This window comes from Cucurbita maxima, unplaced genomic scaffold (assembly GCF_002738345.1).
Source record: "Cucurbita maxima cultivar Rimu unplaced genomic scaffold, Cmax_1.0 Cma_Scf00037, whole genome shotgun sequence".
NCBI classification, from domain to species: Eukaryota; Viridiplantae; Streptophyta; class Magnoliopsida; order Cucurbitales; family Cucurbitaceae; genus Cucurbita; species Cucurbita maxima.
Genome location: NW_019272053.1, coordinates 688838 through 712304, shown reverse-complemented (window position 1 = coordinate 712304; position 23467 = coordinate 688838). Strand labels below are relative to the sequence as shown.

At 35.6% G+C, this 23467-nt stretch overlaps 2 protein-coding genes across 3 annotated transcripts in view; one reads left to right on the top strand and one right to left on the bottom strand.

The window, feature by feature from the left end:
- Nucleotides 1-3316, top strand: part of LOC111468633 — a 4063-nt gene extending 747 nt beyond the window's left edge. Inside the window, exons 2-6 of the mRNA XM_023113912.1 lie at nucleotides 63-341; nucleotides 418-591; nucleotides 733-839; nucleotides 1514-1824; nucleotides 2476-3316. Coding sequence (XP_022969680.1) covers nucleotides 63-341; nucleotides 418-591; nucleotides 733-839; nucleotides 1514-1824; nucleotides 2476-3041 — 1437 coding nt within the window. The 3' untranslated portion in view covers nucleotides 3042-3316. The remainder of the gene's footprint in view (nucleotides 1-62; nucleotides 342-417; nucleotides 592-732; nucleotides 840-1513; nucleotides 1825-2475) is intronic.
- A 758-nt stretch (nucleotides 3317-4074) lies between these two features.
- LOC111468630 (autophagy-related protein 11) lies at nucleotides 4075-13258 on the bottom strand. 2 transcript variants are annotated; one of them, XM_023113909.1, is made up of 5 exons: nucleotides 11341-13257; nucleotides 9543-11220; nucleotides 6593-6813; nucleotides 5443-5656; nucleotides 4075-4733 (listed from the first exon to the last, which is right to left on the bottom strand). In XM_023113909.1, the coding sequence occupies exons 1-5, from the start codon at nucleotides 12282-12284 to the stop codon at nucleotides 4323-4325; spliced, it is 3468 nt and encodes a 1155-aa protein (XP_022969677.1). In that variant the 5' UTR covers nucleotides 12285-13257; the 3' UTR covers nucleotides 4075-4322. The 2 variants fall into 2 exon arrangements, with proteins under 2 accessions (XP_022969677.1, XP_022969678.1); XM_023113910.1 differs by lacking the exon at nucleotides 4075-4733 and adding an exon at nucleotides 4740-4858 and having other exon boundaries at nucleotides 5417-5656; nucleotides 11341-13258.
- Nucleotides 13259-23467: the final 10209 nt, after the last annotated feature.

The window sequence follows — 23467 nt, the reverse complement described above, 5'->3', positions numbered from 1 at the left end:
TTTTTTTTTTTTTTTTTTTTGTGTTCTGTTTTTGCATGATCTTGTCAAACGAGAAACAACAGAGTGATGGTACAGATGATTTTCCTGTGCCGCCTGCTCAATACAATCCTCTTGATGAGCCTAGCCCTCTTGGTTTGCGGTTGAGGAAGAGCCCTTCACTGTTGGATCTAATTCAAATGAAGCTTTCTCAATCAACTGCTGCTTCAACTGATGTGGCGGAATGTGAAAGCTTTAACTCTTCAATGAAAACGGAAAATAATTGCACTTCTATTCAGAGCTCTACTGACAAGCTGAAAGCTTCAAACTTTCCTGCATCGCTTCTACAAATTGGTGGTTGGGAGGTACAACCTATCTCCCATGTGTCTCTAATAATTAAACCTGTGGATATCAAGTAATTTAGGTCTTGTTTATTGACAGTATAAATCAAGATATGAAGGTGATTTGGTGGCAAAATGTTACTTTGCTAAGCATAAGCTTGTATGGGAAATTCTTGAAGGTGGGTTGAAGAGTAAAATAGAAATTCAGTGGTCTGATATTATGGCATTAAAGGCACACTGCCCCGATAATGGACCTGGTACTCTGAATGTGGTGGTACGCGCCTCTTTTTTTCTTACTAATGCCTGCCTTGCACGCTTTCTCTTAGCTTAATGCATGAGAGTGTATTTATATGGAGGACTTCTTGCTTTTATCCAATGACTGCCTATTTTCATTTGTTAATTCTCTTTTATGTAGTTGGCTAGACAACCTCTTTTCTTCCGGGAGACAAACCCTCAACCAAGAAAACACACATTATGGCAGGCGACTGCCGACTTTACTGATGGCCAGGCTACTATGCACAGGTAATGCTTGTCATTTTACCATCTTTGAAGCATGTCGAATTTTATGCTCAAAGCTTTTCATTTTGTGCTCTCCTCGTAAATTTAGTTCCCCATCAAAGTCAACGATGGAAAGTTCTCTATATTGACGATTATGGATGTTCTTCATGTCTTTTGTACTTAACTTTTTGAGTAGAGGAAGTTCTGTTTTGCTATATTATGTTTAGATTCAAGAGTGCGAAATTTGAATATGTTGTAATTTCATTATCATTTCCCTCAATTGCTTTTGAGTGCTGACTCACCAATTGGGTGCATAAAACACGTCTTTCTTTGACCATGGAATATTCTTTTCTTCTGGCAACTTTCCATCTTTTGAGAAGAAAGGAAGTATAGATCCACTGAAGAATATGTGGACCTGGGAGATAACTTTCTAGATGACATGGTTTCTATGAGGATCTCTCTATCATTCTCCTTTTTTCCTTTTTTATTTTTAGTTTGGATGAGAAAATTAACATCTTCCTTGCGCAAAGCTGAACATATAAGATGCGTGCATACCTGAATATATCACTTGCATAGATAAGAAGTATTCAATAAAAATGATTTATTTTCCTCATGTAAGGACAACTCTACATGTCTCGGACTCTGGGCTCTGGACTTCGGTTATAATCATAATGGAAATCTAATTTTGTGATTGTTAGGCAACATTTTCTGCAATGTCCTCAAGGGTTGTTGAACAAACACTTTGAAAAGTTAACCCAGTGCGACATGCGTCTAAACTTTTTAAGCCGGCAGCCAGAGATAGTTTTGGATTCACCATATTTTGATCGAAGGGTTTCTGTTTTTGAGGATCCAGAACACCAAGCAGAAAATAGCAAGGGATCAGCTGTTTCTGTTCTGACAGACGGTGCTTCACCATCTCCTCAGCAATCATCCTTGAAGATAGAACAACAAGACTCTACTTGTACGACGGTGGAACATCACTCTCAAGAAGCCCCATCACCTTCCTCAGGTGACATTTTATGAATCTGCCTTTTGTTATATGTGTTTTAGCGAATAAGTTTTACATAGAATTTTTTTTGCATTTATTATTAATTGATTATTTTATTTAGATATTATTGAATAAGTTAAAAATTACATACAGAGTGAATCTCTTTGACTTCAACATTGAAGATATTTTAACTAGTGGTTATAACTTTTGATAAATGGAAAAAAGAGCGATGATGAACGAAGGGTGGCCCAGCAATCTATCCACCTCATCACAATATCATCTCTGCTTGACAAAAAATACCTTATATGGCTTGTTGACTTAAATTAATTCACTTTCAAAAGGAATTCATTCAAGAAAGATTAGTTTAGAGAAGAATTTAGTATGCTTTTTCCACGCCATATTTCTACTAATGAATCATGTGTATTGTCTTGGTTTATTCATGTTATTTAATTGGAGACAAAAGGGAAGCAAGTCTTTTAGTTCATAAATTCTTGTTGCACATCATGATTTGAATGAACAGTCAATATTCCTGGTCATCGATATCTTTTGTAATTTGTTTCTGGAATCTTGGAGTTATTTTCTAGGGTTCTATCAGGAATTAGCGAACGTTTGCTTGTAATAAAATATCTGTGCTGTTCCTTTGTTACTAATAAAAGACAGAATCTTTTACAGCCGAAGCAAGTGCAAATTTTGAAGTTGGTAGTTCTAGAAGCACAAGAAATTGGGAACAAATGAAAGTGCCTGGGCTCCACCCGTCCATGTCGATGAGCGATCTCGTGAATCATATTGGACACTGCATTACAGAGCAGATGACAGCGGCAAATACATCATTTGCTGATCAAGGACCAGATTGCCAGGACATACTAGAGGATATTGCGCAGTATTTACTGACAGACAACCAATCTACAACTTCCGATGAGAAATCTCTCATGAAAAGGGTCAATTCTCTCTGTTGTCTCTTGCAGAAAGACCCAACCAATACAACAACTCAGAATTCACAGTTCGATGAAGAAAGTCATGGTGAAGCACCTGATGACAAGAAGAGCGACACAACTGATAGCATGTCGAAAAGCGATGTCAAAGCTTTTGCAGAGGACGTAAAAGATAACACTGGCACTAAGCAGGCAGTCGGTATGTCTAGGAAGGATTCATTCAGTGAGTTGTTGTTGCATCTTCCTCGAATCGCATCTATCCCGAAGTTTTTGTTCAACATCTCTGAAGAAGATGATGAGAATTAACTATGGCTGAAATGTTTCTGTATCTTGTTTCAGAAATCGGCAACAGAACGGTTTTGAAAGCGTTCGACAAATTCCTCACGGGATTCTGAAATATATATATTGATGAAGAATCCTGTATGTGTTATTCATGTATTTAGGCATTTGATGTATTATGTCTACAGCTGTTTTAATTCTTTCCTCTGTAATGTTACGAGACAGTCCCCACCTTACATAAGTTGTAAATTGAATATCCTTTGGTCAATCAATTCTATTTTAGAGCTTATACAACTTCAAACTAGATGTCTTATTTTATTGTTATTAATTGATTTTTATTTTTATTTTTTTAAAATTAATCTTTGTAATTCTACTTCCTATAATTCCTTTTGTTTTATTATTTATTTTTAAAAAAACCAAGCTAATTTTTAATTTATTATTATTTAGAGTTCTGGAAGTTGAAAAGTTTATAAGAAACTAATTGTAAATTTCAAGAACAAAAATCAATGGTTAATGTATAGGGCCAAATTTATTCTATTTTGATCCAAATGCTTTATTTTCTTTTAAACCCTAAACTTAAGAGCTTCATATTTGAAAAAAAAAAAACACGAAACTAAGATCCAAGTTCCACATTTCAGAACTATACCTAATAAATTGATATCGAAACACAAAACAATACTAATTTCACCTAAATTTTACATTTTAGACGTAAGAGAACTTTCGTATTGTTTTAGTTCGAGACCTGAAACACCTCAATACACTAAAAACAATTAGCTAAATCTAAAATTTTGAAGCCACCCATTTTTCAAGAGCACTCTATCTAAGAATCTCTCTACTTCACCTCTTAAACAGGGAAGAGTTAAAATTCGCCTCTTAAAAAGGAAAGAAAATTAGTCTCTTAAATTGGAAAGAGTTAGAAAAATAGTAAGAGTTGTAACAACAAAACCAAAAAAAACTCTAAAACTAGTAATTGAATCCAATCCATAAGCATAAGATATGATTCAATTTTTTGAACTAATAAAGTTCAGAAGTTCTTATATTAATATATATATGGAAGTCAAAGTAGAGTCAAATTAAAGACTAGGGGTGGCAATAATATTCACAGTTTTCCACACACTGGAAGGTTAAATATTTACAGAGAGAGAGAGAGAGAGAGAGAGAGAGATGGGTTTGTTAAAAAGCTCATCCACCATCATTTGTACAAAATGAAAAATAAAAAAAAGTTCACCTCCCAACAATTGTTCTTCAATGTAATTAATATCTACATTTGGGATCTTCCATCATGTCAGTCGCTTGTTTGCAGGGAGATCAGGAAGCTGTTGAATGAATAGCAGTATCCGGTAACATCGCTACGGTTACTATAAAATATTCACATCCGACGGGAAGACTGTACGGGTTCAAAGATAAACCTGAATTCAAGGTCAACCTATCAGTCCCCGAGTCGGAGATCACACAATCAGTTTGATCCACCCTACCGTGATCACGCCGAGGAGAAGGCGGCGATGGTTTCACGATCTGGCGTTCAATGTGGACAACCTGCCCAACAATGTGGTTAGGCCGGGTAAGGAGATTGTCTGCAAATAAAGCCACAGATTCAGCAGACAGGTAGTAGTTGGCGCAGTTCCGATTGATTGCCTCGTAATGTCCAGCTGCATTCCGAACAAACGCAGCAATCTCGTGGACTTTCATGCGACCAAATGAAATCTTTTCCTTGTTTGCCTGTTTCAAAGCTCAAATCGAGGTTGCATAAAACTCAACAATCATAAACCAAGGATATATTTAACAGTATAGGTAGGTGGATCATACAAACAATTCTTAAAATCTATAAATTTTTTAAGGAGTATGTCGAGGATTGTTGGGAGGGCGTCCCAAGTTGGCTAATTTAGGGAATAATCATTCGTTTATAAGTAGGGAATATATCTCGATTGGTATGAGGCCCTTTAGGGAAGCCTAAAGCAAAGCATGAGAGCTTATGCTCAAAGTGGATAATATTGATATCCATGTTCCCTAAACTTATTCATGTTAATAGAATCCTCAAATGCCGAACAAAGAAGTTGTGAGCCTCGAAGGTGTAGTCAAAAGTGACTCAAGTGTTGAACAAAGATTGTAATTTGTTCGAGGGCTCCCGAGAAAGGAATCGAGCCTTGATTAAGGGGAGGCTATTCGAGAGCTACATAGGCCTTAAGGGAGGCTCTATGATATACTTTGTTCGTGGGGAGGATTGTTGGATGGGAGTCCCACATTAGCTAATTTAGTTTATAAGTAAGGAATACATGTCCATTGGTATGAGGAGGCCTTTTGGAAAAGCCCAAAGCAAAGCCATGAGAGCTTAGGCTCAAAATAGACCCTATCATACCATTGTGAAGAGTCATGATTCCTAACATAGGATTCCTACAGAGTATTTAGGGAAATCATATCGGAGGTTTACCTGCTTCTCAAGTTGATGCTTTGAGTACAAAGTTTTAACAAGCTCTTTCTTTTCTTCTAGTTCTTTGACAAGTTGTTCGTTCGCAGCTTCAAGCTTCGGGTATTTTTCAAGCAGTTCTTCACGTTCTTTGACCAAAATTCCGACCCTCTCTGCTATAGCCCAGATGCATTGGCGGAATTCATTGGTGCCATCGTTTTCATTGTCGCTAACAGAACTAAAAGAATTACAGGTTAGTTTTCATTAATGAAATCAATAACTGATAAAACATTGCATAAATGGATACTTACACAAGAAAATCTCTAGAATCCAGAATGAAAGCTTGATGGAAAATAGAAAAAGTTACATTTACAAGTCCAGCCATCTCTCTATAGTTCTTTTCCTAGATCATAGAAGAACTAATCTCGTAACTAAGAGGATTCTTAAGGAATTTATATGAGGAGAACGGTTTATAAGGGTGTGGAAACCTCTCCCTAGCAGACACATTTTAAAACCTTGAGGGGAAGCCCAAAAGGGAAAGCCTAAAGGACAATATCTGCTAGCGGTGGACTTGGGCTGTTACAAATGGTATTAGAGCTAGATACCGAGCAGTGTACCAACGAGTATGCTGGCCCCCCAAGGAAGGTGCATTGTGAGATCCCACATCGGTTAGGGAGGAGAACGAAACATTCTTTATAAAGGTGTGGAAACCTCTCCCTAGCCGATACGTTTTAAAACATTGAGGGAAGCCCGAAAGGAAAAATCTAAAAAGGACAATATTTGCTATCGGTGGACTTAGACATGTAATACATTATATAAATAACTGACAATATGGCTAGAAGTCATTCAAACATCAGAAAGCTACCTTCAAAGTTCCTTATGATAGTTTATCCATTTAATAGCAAAAGTAAAATTAATAGAGCCCATAAAGGACGGAGAAAGAAAATATGCTTGATCAGATTCATCATCCAAGAACCTAAACTATATTACTAGTGCATTTAAACATATAAGAAACATATAAAGAAAAAAACTGAAACAGCATAAATTCGTTCATTGGCAGATTACAACAGAATACAAGACAAGAAACAAGGTTGCATTTGATCCTCTCTTTTTAATGTGGGTAAAGGGGAATGGTTTGGAAATCAGCAACTGTGCAAAAAATCAAGTAACTTACTTGGCTAAAGATTGTGCTAAAGTGCGTAAGGAATGAGCAAAAGCAGCCACTCCACTTGGAGCAAAAACATAAGTTTTTAGTCTTTCAACATGGCCCCGCATTTTCACAGCTGATGCACGAAGTGCATTATACTCTGAAGCCCTACGGGAAGCTGCACAAAGATGAGTTTGAGCCTCCTCCCTCGCTTCATGCAGACAATTCTCCAAGTGGGCACAATTCATCTGCAAGGATGGATAAAGAATAATTTACGACATAAGAACCTGGAAAGAAAATCTGCATTTGACCGGAAAAAGAGTCATTGACCATGACAATGAAAACTAAGATAGGAAAAAATAAAAAATAAATAAATAAACCACTTTTTCAACAGGTAAATATGAGTTAATTTTCTTCTTAACAACAAACTTTTGATTGATAGATGAAAAGAATATCAAAGTTCAAGGATACAAACTCTCATAGGGAGTGAGAAAAAAATAAACGATAACAGTGCAACCAACCAAAGAGAGCAATACAAGCACTCCAAACCAAAGAAACAACCAAACAAAACTAAGGTACCAACCATTGATTCCTGAAGAAAACAAACAATAGAAAAAAAGAACCAAGAAAAAACAGAACATTTGAAGATAAGTATCACAAGCACAGCTATCACACTCGGTCATTTAAAGGGAGAGAAATCAAATAGCATTGGAAGATAATTCGGAATCATTTGAACTCTTTTGCAAAAATGTACAGTACAATACACTTAAAGGAGTTTCAAAGTACTCTATCATCATCAATGAAAAGCCTAGAGGAAAAATCTTCCCATTGAGATCTTTGCCAAGGTGATCCACTCTCACCTCTCCTTTTTCATTATTGTCATGGATTGTTTGAGCAGAGAATATTATCTCTTAGGGACGACAAAGGGTTTCAAAGTAGGTAAAGGGCCTCTTGGTTTATCTATTATGCATCTATAATATGAAGATGATACAGTTTTATTTTCCTTCCAAAATGATCTGCATCTCGCTGTTTCATACCATCAGAACTTTTGAGGAAGAATCTGGGATTAATATACACTGACATAAAATAGATTTTAGGGGTAAATCTTGATCCTTGGTGTCTTCATCAATTATGGTCCATTTGGATAGGATAAAACTCTCTTTTGAATATATCTTGTTCTCTGTGATATTCCCCTAGGGAAGGGAACAATGAAGATAAATTGAGTCAACTCGTCAACTGGGAGGAATTGGCTCCTTGCCACAGGAAAGGGGAGGAATAAGGGGGTTGAAACCTAAGACAGAAGAAACTGGTCTTTGGAACAGAACACTTAAACTTGTGAGAAGGATGGTTACCAGAGGAAATATGATAGCTGTTGTAGCTTGGAGTACCATTGTGAAACTTTGATGTAGGTGATGTTGTATTGAAACGTTAGTTGGGTGGTTGGTTGTAATCTAGTCATTAAGGCTATTTATTTGGAGTAGCGTTAGTTATTTGAAACATGCCATTATAGGATCTGAGTAAGTGAATTGTACGACTAGGCTAGGCTATCAAATAATATAAATACTAATTATCGTTTGTACTTTTGGATTACTTGATGAATAAGATTAACTCATGTTTTGGTTTACACCAAATTTATATTTCTTATTTAGGGATCGCCTGCCATAAAGATTCTGAAGGAGTCACAGGCACAGTTCCAGAAAATAAAGCACACGGACAAAAGGTAATCATGAAGTTTACTTAATTCCTCATTTTCCTGTAGGAGGAGAAAACTAGTCAGCTGGACACTTTCACTACGAAAAAGGAAAGTTAAAAGGGTATCCTCCAGACACAACCATGCTACTGCTGAAAAACTTCACTGGACACATGTATATAAGAAATAGAATAGTTACAACCAAACGTCGGTCAAATGCCTAATTTTTCCCTAGAAGTTCTCTTGTTTATTTTCAATTAGGGAGCATTGACAAGCTTTTCAAGTGTTGAACCGAAAGCTATAGGGTTAATTCCCATTGATAAGCGACCACAAACAACTGGACCATTGCTTCCCTTCCCCAATCTGGTTCGAGAAAACCCATGAAATATCCAACGTTTCTAATAGCTGTTTCCAGCAGCTACTTAAAAAAATGCAATGAAGGAAGAGACAGTTCCAATTTCGTAGATATTTCATCAAGAACCATCACTAGTTCATGAAAAACACATCCTTGTAAGCCACCCAAAACTTTTAGTCAGTCTTACTATGAAAGATTTAGTGCGAAATCAAATGAGCCCTCTCAAGATCTCAAATGGAATTGAACTGATCTAATAATTTGCGGATCTTAAGAGAGGCACTAGCAAGGGTCTTTTCTCGAGTGTCATGCCAGGTAAGAGTGGAGATGATACAGGAACCTATAAGGAAACCGCTTGACAGAAATTGACAACAACTAATGCACATTTTGGCACCTTCCCTCAACTAGCAATAGTAATTAAACAGAACTCGCTAGCATCTATCCACACTCCAAGGAAAGAGAGTGGAGTAAAACAAATATCCAATATCGTCAAAAGTGACTCAAAAAATGACTTCTAACAAATTTCCCTAAGGAGCTAGATCTTGGTCACAAAACATTGACAACCAGTATAATACTGCTAATTTAATATGCTTAAAAAATCCTTAGTATAAATTAGTAAGGTGATCGAACAAATCTGGTTCAAACCTCAAAGTTATTATTTATCTAACCTCCATCTGTGTCCATTTATGTTCACGTAAATCAAGGCTCAATCATAACAAGACAAGAAGGCTAGAGGAGCCATGCATATAAAAAGAAAGGAGATGGTTGGATGGATGGATAAAGGAAAGAAACGCACAAGAGAAAGCTATAAGACAAAGGAAAGGTAAAAAATAGAACGCAAGTTTGTCAAAGCATTGGTCGTTCGTTAAAAACGATGTCCAAGGGAGAGAAACCTTTAACGGAAGAGATAGAAGAAGGAACAATAAAATTAGTACCTGAGATTCATCAAGCAGCTTCCTACTAGCTTCCAACTCTATCTTCAGTGAGGCAACCTCCTCCATAGCATCTTTAAGTTTTGTCTCAGTTTCATTCAACAGATTAGTCTTGTCCGCAAGTGCATCTTGTAACTCCAGCAGAAGGCCATTCTGAAGATTAGATTCCAAATTGGGATCTTCTACTGTTTCACACGGTAAAACATTCAGAGACCGAGGCATGCTCTCAGCAGTGGAACTGTTCGTCAGAGATATTCCCATCTGTCCTACTTTATCTCTCACATATTTATCATTGTCTTGAAATTCTTCACGATTTGGCTCCATCATTGAGGAATCCAAATGAGGGTTCTGATCGCCACGGGAATCCATCATATTTTCATCAACTGCTTCTTGAGCTCTACCCGGCTGTCCAGCAAAAAGCCCCAGCTTCACATCCAGTGAATTAGAGATGCAAGAAACCTCGTCCATTGGCTCTGTAGTAGATATACAAGGTGCAGGGGATTCTAGACAGCCAATAACTCGTGGCTTGCAATCATCACTCTTTTCAGCCAAAACTGAAAAATCAGACACATCATTATTTGAGAGATTTTGCCCCCGCAAATACTGATCTGACAGCCTTTGTTCCAATTCTTTAATGCGTCTTTCATATGATTCACACTGCATCTGCTTAGTTTTAAGCATTAATTGAAGTTGTTTTCCATATTCATCTTTAAGATGCAAGGCTTCAGCTGTTTTCTCAGCAGCATTCTTTAAGATACTGTCTACTTTGCTGTCATCATTTAAATCACATTCGGGAGAGAATGAACAGATAAAGGCTAAAGCAGAAGCAAGATCAGCTTTCAATTTTGCATTTTCAACTTCCATCTTGCTGGTTCCAGAAATCTCTACTAACTCAGAACCTTCAGCAAGCTCCCCAGAGACATAACTCTCAAAGGTGCCCTTCGAAATTTCTTCAGCCTCAACAGAACTCAAAGCTCCAACTGACTTCGTAAAGGAATCCTTGGGGCCTCCTTGCTTCTCACTTTTCGAAGGGAATCCTAACAAGTACTCAGGAGCATAATGGTCAAGGTCCGAAATATCAACGTTAATTAAACGGTCGTCATAAGGAGTTATATGAACATCACACGGGTTAGGCATATCGTTTAATCCCATGGATTCTATTACATCTCTTGGAAAGTATCCACTATGCTCTGTCAGAAACATTTCACGTCTTCTAACCTCATCCTCCCTCTTTCTTGCAAGCCTTTCAGCCATTTGACCAGCCATACCCATGTAAAGCTTCATGCAGGCTTTCCTTCTCACAACTTCAGAAAGACAAGCTCTATAGGCTGGACCGATCCCTCGCACCAACTTTAGGTCCATAAATAGGTCCTCCTGACGCCCCATTGCCTCTTTAAAAACAGGAAACTGTAGTTTGACATCCTTGATGATGTAAGAGTTATAAGCAATCTTTTGCATGTAATGGTGCAAGAAGTTGTTCATTTGAATCTTTTTATCCTTACAGACATCAAGCAGTTTGGAAACTGCACGATCACAAGCTTGCATTCTTGGCAGATGATTCTTGTCATGAACATCATACATAGGACCTAGGGCCGAGACCGCATCATGAGGGCGAAGTGAGGAAGATAACTGACAAGATAGGCAATCATCCACCAGTTTCTTAACAGTATCAACATCTTTGCTGCGTTATTATGCACAAATAAAATTTTAGAGTCATTGTAAATACACTTTGACAATTAATAACTACTATAATAGACAGGTAAACATGCTTGAGTTATGGCATAAGTAAACAGAAGCTAACCTCAAGGATTGCATTATACTCTTCTGTTCATTGATATACCGCTGATGCTCCTTAATATTCAGTTCCAAATTCTTGATAGAGAAAGAAGCCCTGCTGGAAAATAAATCTTCAACTTTTCGCTTAACCTCGTTAAACATTGCCTTGAATTGAAAAACTTTGTTCTCAAACTGGCTGTGCGAACTGCTGCAATTTTCTGCTAACTTCCGCAAACTATCCTCCTTGACAAAATCCAATAAGCACTTGTGATTCGCTGTTTGTAAGGCAGGATGAAGCTTAACAGACCGCAATTTCTCAATGTCTCTACCCAAGTTAACCAACAGATCAGTATGAACCCGATGCTGCTGCGAATAACGCCTCATGAAATCTGTGTAGTTCTGATTAATCATTTTAAAGTATTGATCCAAATTACCCTTTGCAACCTCTAAAGCTCTCTCTTGAACCTTCTGCTCTCTTAAAAGCCTCTCACAGTAATCAAACTTCATCACCGTACTACTATATATTGTATGAGCCTTGTGGTAATGGTAACGAAACTCCCTCTCATAAGAAGGCAAAGCCTTCAAAGCAGGGTCCGAGGCATCATCTAAAGGATGGGAATCTTGTGAAGTTGAAGGTGATGGTGGTTCTGCAATATCAAGGATATCAATCTGCTCCGGTGGAGGTGGCGGTGCATTGCTTTGTAGCCTGGATCGATCAAACAAGAAAACTTCCCGATCATCTGCTGGAAGCTTGTAAACAGAAAGGGGTCGCTGAGATTCCAGCCTAACATCCAATGAGAGAATAAACTGATCATTGCAGTTAATCCCCGTGACTGATTCAATCAAGCGCATCACATCCTCAACCAGCATACCCTCATAACAATCAAGCTGAAAGGAGTGTCCATTTTCAGAAACATGAACCAGCAATTTGCCGCTGTTTGCACCAGCATCTGTCACGCTTGAGCTCATCTTATCCACAATGAAGAATCTCAACCACAGGTTCCCACGGCCAAATTAAACCCTTCTTTCACACAAAAGAGGTATCAAACCCAAACGTGAAGAACCTATCCGTCGTCAATGGCCGAGGCACGGCAAGGAAAGTCAAATCGGCTGTTCTTCCTTCCAGATTATGTCCCGCCCTTTCTGCTGGACTTCAGAAGTCCATCATTTAAACCTTAACACTCAACTTAGATCCGAAATCTCAAATCACTACTTCACTGCTAAAGTAGCTTGATCTAAAATCCCTAAAAACCTAATATCAATTACGAAGTTTATCGACCTTCAATACTACTCGATTCTAAACCAAACCACAACCTTCAATCGATGACCCCAATCCCCAGCAACAAACCAAGAAGAACTAGCAAAATCGGCTCGATTCGAAAGTCCCACCCGGTCCCAGTAAGACCCTACTAATCGCCGACCTAGCCAAAACAAAATCCAACCCGAAAACCAGAATTTTCGCCGAAGATATCTTGATATCCGTCCACTTTACAAACTTGCTCAGATGAACACGAAAACAGGAACGAATCAAAACCAAAAGCCTAAACTCTAGGGTTGACGAAAATGACCAACAACAGAAGAAGATAAAGATAATCCGAAGCGATAACGTAGAAAGAAGTAAGTACAAGAATTTTGATTCTCAGCACAAGAAAACCTCTACGAAACCTTGTAGCAATATCATACTTTTGTGAAAAATTATAAAAATGTGAAGATAAAATCAACGTTTTTGTGTGTGTGTGTGTGCGTGTGTTTTCGATAATCATCAACAAATTCGCTTCTGGTTCGCTCTCTTTCGCTGTCGCTTTGAATATTAAAAAGGCATGAAGGAAGCTTCCATGGCGGCCACCACCGTCTAACAGAACAGCTTCTTCCTCTTCTTCTCTCTCTCTCTCTCTCTCTCTCTCTCTCTCTCTCTCTCTCTCTCTCTCTCTTCAAAGTCTCGCCGAACGAAACTTGATGAAGCAAAATAAGGAAAGCAGAATGGCCTTGCTGTCGCAAACACTCTTTAATTATTACAAAAATTAAATGCGATAATTTTATTTTAAAAAGATACAAAATAACTAAATAAAGTAATCCATAAATTACAAATTAGCCATTTTGTCCCATTTATTAAAAAAAAAATTAAAAAAACCCCAAATTTGATAATTTTTTTCTTTTAATTTTATTTTATTTCTAAATATAAAAAAAAATTAGAAATAAAATAAAATTATAATATATATATATATAATATGACGAAGGTTTAAGGGGAGAAAACTCCTCGGTTCTGTTCCTCCTCGCCCTATTTGTGATGAATTTTTGCGAGATCAACTCAAATTAGTGTAGACATCCCTTGGTTCTCTCTGTTCCACTGTTCTGCCTTGAAGTCTTCAAGTCGGCAAAAATCTTCTGTTAGACGAACACGACTCTCCACAATGGTATGATATTGTCCACTTTGAGCAGAAGCTCTCATGGCTTTGTTTTGGGCTTCCCCAAAAGGCCTCATACCAATGGAGAGTGTATTCTTACATTATAAACCTATGACCATTCCCTAAATTAACCGATGTGGGACTTTCATCATCCAACATCTTCAAGTCCACAGAGGGTAATGTTATCGTTTCGAGACCATTTCGGTAAGTAAATTTTCAAATTCATTATTCGTTAGAATTTCATCAATTACGTTACAAATGGATGGAAGTGTGCTAGAAAAGAAATAACAAAAGGATTCATAGGTTCTAGGAAATCACAATAAAGTTAAAATCTTAGAATGATCCATAGCCATTTTTTTAACAAAATCAATTAAATTGGTCAAAAGTAGCGGTAAGCAAAACTAAAAAAATATAGAGAAATAGAGAGGTGGAACATAGAGGAGTAAGCAAACAAATTTGGAGCTAGATAGAACTTTGGTTGAGGCAACTAAGTAAGTGGCTTTACTATAAGCTCGGTCGGAAGAGTTGCCTTATGTATGATGACACGTGTCCCATGGCCCTTACACGTGTTATTTATGATTTATGTTATATGATGATGTGATGATGTTATATAATGATGTAATGGTGTTGTATGATAATGTGACGATATTATATGATAATGTGATGATGTTATATGATGGTATGATGTTGATATATGATGATGTGATTATATATATGATGGTATGAGACGATAACATGATGATGATAATGCATGATAACATGATATGTAAGATGAATGATGATGAGATGACTTAATGTGATGGTTGTGCCATAAGAATGATTTAAAGATGAAAACTAAATGGACCTCATGCATATTGTGCGTTCATATACATCGGGTTACTTCCCCATTTATGATGATGAGTACAGACATGTACATTTTGATGATGATGATCATCATCATCATGTCTCGCATGATATTTGGGGGTTTGCTGGCCTCCGGATATCGCTACAAACAACTAGCTCGACTATGATGGGTCCAGGGGGGTGCAAACCGCCTAAAGATCCACATTGCACACATGGGTTGTGGGTAAGGAAGTACTACACATCTAATTTTGTCCGGGCTGGAGGCCACCCCTATGATGTTTTTAACGATAGGTCCCTAATCATGATTTACATGTGTTTTCATTCCTTGACCTGAGTCACTTACTGAGTATTTCTTTAAATACTCAAGTAGTCTGTTGCTTCTATTTCAGGTAAAGGCAAGACACTCTTGCACGACTGACGACGACATCGCAAATAGAGACCATGACACGTGCATAGCGTAGTAGTATTTTATTTTCTTAGACTTAGGTTAGTATAGGATATTTATACTTTGATGTTTCAATTGTTTTATTTATTATTTCTTTATGTTGTTTTAAAGATACTTTCGAATATATAAGTCCATGGATGTGTTTTAAAATGAGGTTTTAAATGTTTAATTCCGCATAAGAGCTTAGATTATGATGACAATAGCGACTTTAGGTTAATGGAAATTTAGGGTCATTACAGTTGGTATCAAATCTCTAGGTTATAGATTTTGTAGACTAGCCTACGAGATAGGCTTGACATGTTCCATGGTCCCACCGTCGATGTCTACTATTGGGGTCAGGAAATGCAAACACATGCAACTCATGATCTATGGATATATCGTTAAAACCATCATAAGGGTGTTTTTCAGTCCAGACAAAATTAGATGTATAGTACTTCCCTACACACGACCCACGTGCGAGCGTGGATCTCCAGGCGGCTCGCACCCCCCTGGACCCATCACAGTCGAGCTAGCTGTCCGTAGCGATCTCAGTAGGTCAGTAGACCCTTGCGAGACATGATGATGATCTATGTGTTCGTACTCGTCATCATAAATGGGGAAGTAACTCTATTTATATGTATGCACAAAATGCATGAGGTCCTCATAGTTTTCATCTTTATGACACAACCCTATGTACCGTTCACATATTACTCTAAGTAACGTGCATGCTTTGACCTTCATACATTCATCATCACTAACATTAACTAGGGTTGTATCTTAGAAAACTCATCGTCGTAATGCATCATGACATTTAATACTTGCACATTGTCTTAATATGGCATAAGGTTAAGTCATCTCATCATTATACATCTTATATCGCATGTTATCATGCATCATCATCATACAACGTCACATATAACATCATCGTAGTATAACATCATATAACATTCACGTCATCATATAATATAGTCACATTATCATATAATATAAAGAATAAATGACACGTGCAAGGGCTACTGGGCACATATCGTCATGCAAAAAACAAGTTTTCTGACCGAGTCAATAGTATGGTCACTTGGTTGGTCTAAGCTAAAGCTACGTCCTTGATATAAAAAAATTAAAATTTAGTTTCTATCGTTTTAAACATTAAAATTAATCCCTATAGTTTAATAAAATACTAATTCTAACCTTTAAAATCATATAGATTAATAATAAAAAAATATAAAATATCTTTTATTTTAATATAATTCAAATAATTAGATATTAGAACTAAAATTAATCAACCATTTAAATCACTCATTTCATTTCATTTTTTGATTAAAAAAAAAATAACATAAGGGTTAAAATTAGAACGTGACACTCCCAAAGTATATAAATGAATTGCGACCCAGACATGAATGAGATAAATTTTGAAGATAAAATAACAAAATAATAATAATAATTTAAAATTATTATTTATACCAATAAAACGCACTTTACTTTCAGTGACTCAATCATAAAAATTCAAAGGTCGAGCGTATTTTACCTGAAGTGATTTAATGGAGGACGACTTCTTTGAAATTTCATAGAAAATATGTGAGTGAAGACAAACTATGCTGAAAAAACCCGTGTTGGTCTATGAAAATTGGCACACCTGTGTCGAATCCAGATAAGAATCCGGAGCACGGGACATTACACATAATGAAATAAATAAAAATTTTATAAACCACATGATAAAAAATTGTCCTATCTTTGCCTCCGTCACCGTGGTCCGTTCTTGTTTTAATACTTATTCTTGTTCGTTGTCCCGACTCGAAAAGACATACCAAAAATTTCCACAAGTTGTGGCAGCTGCCATGGCTGCTTGGCTGTATGTTCTCCTTTTGGTTCATGCTTCCATGTGCATGGAAGTGCATTGATAGCAACTTTTTTTTCTTGATAGGGATTTATTTTGGCTGCCTTCCAAATCTTAGTTGTCTGCAGATTATTAAGATATAATATTTAAAAAATATATTATAATAATTAGTTAGAGAATATATCTTGTAATGTCTCACATTGGTTAAGAAGAGAACAAAACACCATTTATAAGTGTGTGGAAACCTTCCCCTAGTAGACGCGTTTTAAAAGAGAACCCCGAAAGGAAACGCTCAAAGAGGACAATATCTGCTCGCAGTGGATTTGGACCGTTACAAATGGTATCAGAGTCACACCGAACTATGTGCTAGCAAGGAAGCTGTTCCCCAAAAGGGATAAAGAGTGTGCCATTAAGGACGTTGGCCCTAAAGGAGTGGATTTGATGAGGGTCCCACATCAATCAGATAAAAGAAAGAGTCGAGGCGGTTCCCCAAAGGGGATAAACATGAGACAGTTTGTCAGTAAGGACGCTGGCCCTAAAGGGGTGGATTTAGTGAGGATCCCACATCGATCCGAGAAAAGAAAGAGTGTCAGCGAGGACGCTGATCCCAAAAGAGGTAGATTGTGATATCCGCTTTTACATATTTTATTCCGATGGTTGTGAATATTTTATGGAGCCAAATTCAACTTCAAAATTTTAGAGATTGATTTAACACATCCTTACCCGAATGGAAGTAATTTTTTTTATTTTTTTTTTAAAGACTGTTTTTGTAATTTTTTTTAAATAGATAGTGAAATTAATAAAATTGGTTCAACTAAAATTTCAATTTCAATTAAACAAATCTTTTGATTATATTCTTTGAACAACCAAATAAAAAATATATATATTTTAAGTTTATAAAAATGGAAACAAATCGTTAAAAATAAATAAATTATCCATTTGAAAATTATTTAAACAAGCTCGAACCACAGTATGTGACGTGGAAGGCAGATGTGCATACACGTGTACCGTATTTTATTGACATCACACACGTGGGTCAATATGGCCCCTTTAAATATTCACATGGGAGCATGCTTAACGGTTTGATTTTCTTATAAAAATACCAAAGCTAAATTAATAATATATATATATATATATATATATATTTATTTATTTATTAGTTTAAAAATACCTTAAAATTTTTATGATACTTTTAAACTAATTTTTTTTTAGTTTTCAAAAAAATTCATTAATATTTTTTAATTTTCTTTTTTTAAGAATTTCAAAAATACTATTAGACTTTTAAAATTTTAAAAAATATCTTACTTTTTTTTTTACATTAAAAAAATACATTTATCAAAAATAATATTAAATTGTCAATAGATAATCAATATAGTATTAATAGACGAATATATATTGACAACAATATTTTTTTATTGTTTTTTAAGTATGCTATTTTTAAATTTTGTGAATATTTTTAATTTTTTTTTTAAAAAAAAGGTTTAAAAGTATTATTAAAATTTTTAAAAATTTAGGAATATTTTTTAGATGAAATATAAGATTAAAAATAGTTAAATTAATAAAATATCATTTAAATTTGCACTCTTAATCTTTTTAAAATTAAAAAAAAAAAAAACAACTATTCAACTTTAGAAAAAGTTCAAAAATATATTTTAACTTTTAAAATTGTTTTAAAACATTAAAAAATTAGAGATAATTCTATGAGATGTTGATAGACGGTTTTCATATATTGACGATAATAATTTTTTTAGATTTTTTTTTATAACAGTAAAGGATATTATGTGTAACGACCCTAAATTTTTACATAGAGTCGCTACTAAGTCTCATGTTCATCTATAATGCGGAAATATAACTCTAAAAGAAGCATCATCCTTACTATAAATGTTTAAAAACATTTAAAACATCTTTTAACTCTAGAAAACACTATTGGTCTTACGTGTTTTAAGACTAGAAATTTAAATATGTAACTATCATATGCACAATCACAGTATTTTTTTAAACATAACATTATCGGTCAGGATATTATGAAAAAAATTATAATTTTTTAAACCCTATTAAAAATTTAATGGTATTTTAAAATAAAGTACTAAAATTATTTTCTAGATTTTTTTTTTAAGTTTAAATATATTATTAATTTTTCTAAAAAGTTTGGGAATATTTTCTTTAGAATATTATTTTTATTAATTTAGTAAAAGAAAATGATGATGTGGGCCATAGACAAATAAGGGAATATTTCAAATCAGTTGGAAAATTTCCAAAATATTTTAATTTTATTTATTATTTTCTTTTAAATTATCTCATTTATTGGACAAGTTGGAATTCTTTGGTTTCCAAGGTCAAAGAAACTTGGAGGAAAAGAAAATAATTAAATAATTAAATAATTAAATAAAAAAAAGTCTAAAAGGTAAAAGCTATTTAATTATTGGCGCTCTACTTCCATATTGTTAATTATCAACTCGGTGTAATTAATATTAAAGTCTCTTTAAAAAAATTAATATTAAAACTTTTAATAAAATATTAATTAAATAATCGTGAATCCCGTAACATGAAATATAATGATTATATAAATAAATAGATACGACACTCGAATTAAACTTAAATTTGTTAGTGTCTCCCGAGGTAAATGTTGAAGAACTGGTTCACATGGAGATAATTATGGACGGAAGAAAAGTTGGAGACATGCCCGTTTGTAGGAGATAGGAGACGATCGATTGAATCTAGCTGAACCTATTCGATTTATATTTGACTCGTTTTTTCTGTGTTTTTGCGAAGTTCAACTGTGTTGATATGTAATGTCATTATAGGGGTTAATTTGGTAATTTTAGAGAATCTAAAGGAAGAAAGAAGTCGTATTTTGACTAGAACCAAACTCAATCAAAATAAGTAGCTATGGAATTCAGCTCGTTTAAACCTTGCTTAGAGGATAATCAAAATGAGTCACTCCTACGTGATTATGACTATATATCTATAGATAAGGTCCATATATGTCCTAAAGTTGAGTTATTTAGAAGGTCACGCCTTACCCAATCAGTGATTGTAATTGTTAGCAAGGTATAGGAAATCATTCCCTCTCGAGCTTCCCTTCAAGACTTTAAAACGTGTCCGCTAGAAAGACGCCATTTGGGCCCAGCATCTTCGCTGGCACTCGTTCCTTTCTCCGATCGATGTGGGACCCCGCCAAATCTACCCCCCTTTGGAGCCCAGCGTCTTTACTGGCACACTTTCCGTGTCTACCCCCCTTCGGAGAACAACCTTCTCACTGGCACATCACCTGGTGTCTGACTTTGATACCATTTGTAATGGCCCAAGGGCTAGCAAATATTGCCTTCTTTGGACTCTCTCTAGAGCTTCCCCTCAAGGCTTTAAAATGCATCTGCTAGGGAAAGGTTTCCACACCCTTATAAAGGGCGTTTCTTTCTCCTCTCCAACCAATGTGAGATTGTAAGATCTCACACCTTATATTGAGATAGACTTGAGGATCTATCATATTGAACCCAAATGAGACGAGCTTAGAGGAGCTATTTGACAGGAACTCAAATATCGTACGGAGCTCAAATGAGCTATTTGACATGCACCAATGGTTGGGATAAGCTAAACAAAGTTAGATAACGTGAGACCAATCATTGCATAGGGCATGTGACATCAATGATCGAGATAATCTCTAAGGAGCTAATTGATGAATATCCAACCATTACTAGGTCTTGAGACATCAATGATTTATATATGACGATGTGATACTGATTGAGTCATATGACACCGATGATTGAAATAAGTTTAAAGCAGCTAAACGATGTGAATCATGATTGCACGACTTAAATAATAATGATAAGCTCGGAGGAGCAGGAAGATGGAAATAGATTCATTAAGTTAGGTTATATAACACCAATAATTTAAGGGTGCTCAGGGAATCTACACGATGTGGACCAAATCAGACCCTTGCCTGAAATTTAGAATCCAGATTTAACACTTGATGACCCCTACATTTCTCTATATCTCTGGTAGCATAGTTATACTTACTTTTCACGTTCGTTTAAGAGCGAAGAATATCCCAAAATACTTCCAAACAAATTATTTTAATTTTGGAATTTTTATAATTGAGTTAAAAAAAAAATAAAGGAGTATAACACATGTATCATGTTTGACCCTTTATTATAGTCAAATATGTTGTATTTTTTTTTAAAGATATTTAGCCTTCCTGCAAATATCTTGTATGATATTTAGCCATAGATCTTTTATTATAGGCAAATATCTTGTATATTGTTTTTTTCATTTTATTTGTAATTTATTTGATTATATAAATGATTATAAATAGAGAAATTTCACCATCATTAAGGTGCGGTGGTTTTAGCCTATGTTCACGTGGTATCATAGCATTTTCGGTTTAGTAACCTCGATCCTTTCTTCTCCATGGCTTTCGAATCCTCTAATCATTTTCTTCCTTTCAACACTCTAGATCATATGATCGCCATCAAATTTCTTCTTCCAATTATCTTCTTTGAAAAAACCAACTTCTCACAGTCAAGACATGTTGGGCTATGTTGATGAAACTGGTTTCACTACCTCGCTTTGAACTAGAAACCTCCTCAACACTCAGCACCAAATATTTGGCATAGAAAGCAACCTATCAATGGCGTTTTTGTCTCCAGCTCTCCTCTCTCATTGAGAAAGTCATTGTTGTTGGCGTTGGTCTACTACACGTGACGTTTGGCTTGCGCTGAAGACTACATTCAATCATCATTCGCAAACGAATCAGGGACAATGTATGGGTGGGTAGTCTACTGTTCTAGCATGTAGAGGCAACGAATAGGTAGTTACTGTTTCTAGACATGTAGTTTACTGATCTAAACTGAGTAGGATGTAAGAATATGTAATTTCTTGATTTAGCGTGAAAAATGCGAAGCACCTTGATATGAACAACGACCAAGGAATTTCCATACCTCAAGGTCCAATTACAAGGACGAGAGCTAAGAAGCTACAACAAACCTTATACAGTTATATTCAAGCTATGGTGAGTTCATCAAAAGAAATTCTAGAAGACGCTCGAGACCTCCCTTATATGTTGTGCAAAGTTGAGCTTCAAGAAAGAGATGAATTAAATGCACTTTAAGTTGCATTTAATGAACTCCGCTAAATTTATGAAACTAATCCAAGGATGAGTCTATAAGCACATTTTATTAATTGCATTATTTAATTATAGTTTAAATATTTGTGTGTCATATTTAAGATAGTTTTAAATATAGGAGTTAAGGTTATATTGTAACCCACGTAGGTTACTATATTCCACCATTAACTTGCCATTTTAATATGGAGGTTATGAGTATTTTTCATTTACTAGCTCATTTAATTTGAGAGTTATATATCATATAGGTTAAGATTGTAAGGGCTATATAAAACCAATTCTTTTCTTCGATTAGACATCAGATTTTAGAATTAAGAATAGAATTTCTATTTTAGCTTTGTTGAGAGCTAAACTTTCTTTGCAAATTCTTGTGTTTAGAACTTGCATGTAGAGTCATTCAAGTGGTATTGATCAAACCTCTTGTGGAGTGATTCGAATCATGAGTTTAGAAACGAGTTTTCTTACACTTGATCTTGATCATCAAGGTAATCCATTCCATACTTTCCCTTGGGTTGATTTTCCATATCACACCTGTAGGAATAATCTTCTGGATAGAACCTAGTAGTTAGACATGTGTGGAGTAGGAATATCGTTCTTAGAGCAAAGAGCTCCTCCATACTTCATAGAATACTCTAAGGCCTTTCTAGGGCCATAGTGACCAAAGACACGTCTAGCGTAAGGTTGATGATGAATTTAGGTAAAGATAAAACACATCGCTAATAGTACCTACAACCCTCGAGATATAAATTTATAAGGGCGATAAAGTACTCCGGTGATGAGGTATGTGTAGGGTTTAGGTATATTATAAACCTCGAGCCAAAACTATGAGAACATATCTTTAGAATCCATGCGTGGGAGTCCGACTAGAGCCTACAATATCTTAATACTCACTCTTGCTATACTTTTTTTCAAGTGACCAGTAGATCATTGACTATGGTGAGAGACGTGTCGAGCTGTATGGTTACAAAGGGGACCATTGAGCTGAGTCACCTATGTATTTGTATATGTCCGATGTATTTGTATATGTCATATAACAAACCAGTTCATTTGTAATTGATATTTGAAGTCGTATGCGTGTATGCATTTAAGTTTAATGTCCTTATGTTATGTTTTAAATGCGAAAAATTTTATTTTATTTTTTCCTTCGTGTTTGTGTAATGTTCTCCTTTTCGAAATATGGAAAGACATATTGTTACCACTGTCAATATTGATTCAGATACTATAAATTTCGATGGTTGATGCGATTGCCAAATCCAATGCAAATTCATCGTCTTCTTCTTAGTCTTCTTCCATATTCACGGAAGCGTCCACAAGACAGCAAATAAATCCTCAACGATCCCCATTGCCTCACCGGACGTGCTGTCAAATATAACACTTCACAGACAAAACCCAAACAACCCTCACGAGATAAGCTAAAATCAAACTATGCAGCTATTTTCGAGGGTTTTTATCATTGTACTTTGAGGTTTATTCAGGGATATTTAAAAGACCCGATAATCTATCGATAAGCCCAATTCAATCCATACA

Excerpts from the sequence above, each read along its gene's own strand:
- LOC111468630 (XM_023113909.1), bottom strand. The coding sequence starts at position 12,284 with ATGAGCTCAAGCGTGACAGATGCTGGTGCAAACAGCGGCAAATTGCTG. Across the intron at positions 11,221-11,340 it reads AGTATAATGCAATCCTTGAG|CAAAGATGTTGATACTGTTA; the intron begins GTTAGCTTCTGT and ends ATAATAACGCAG. Across the intron at positions 6,814-9,542 it reads AGCTGCTTGATGAATCTCAG|ATGAATTGTGCCCACTTGGA; the intron begins GTACTAATTTTA and ends CCATCCTTGCAG.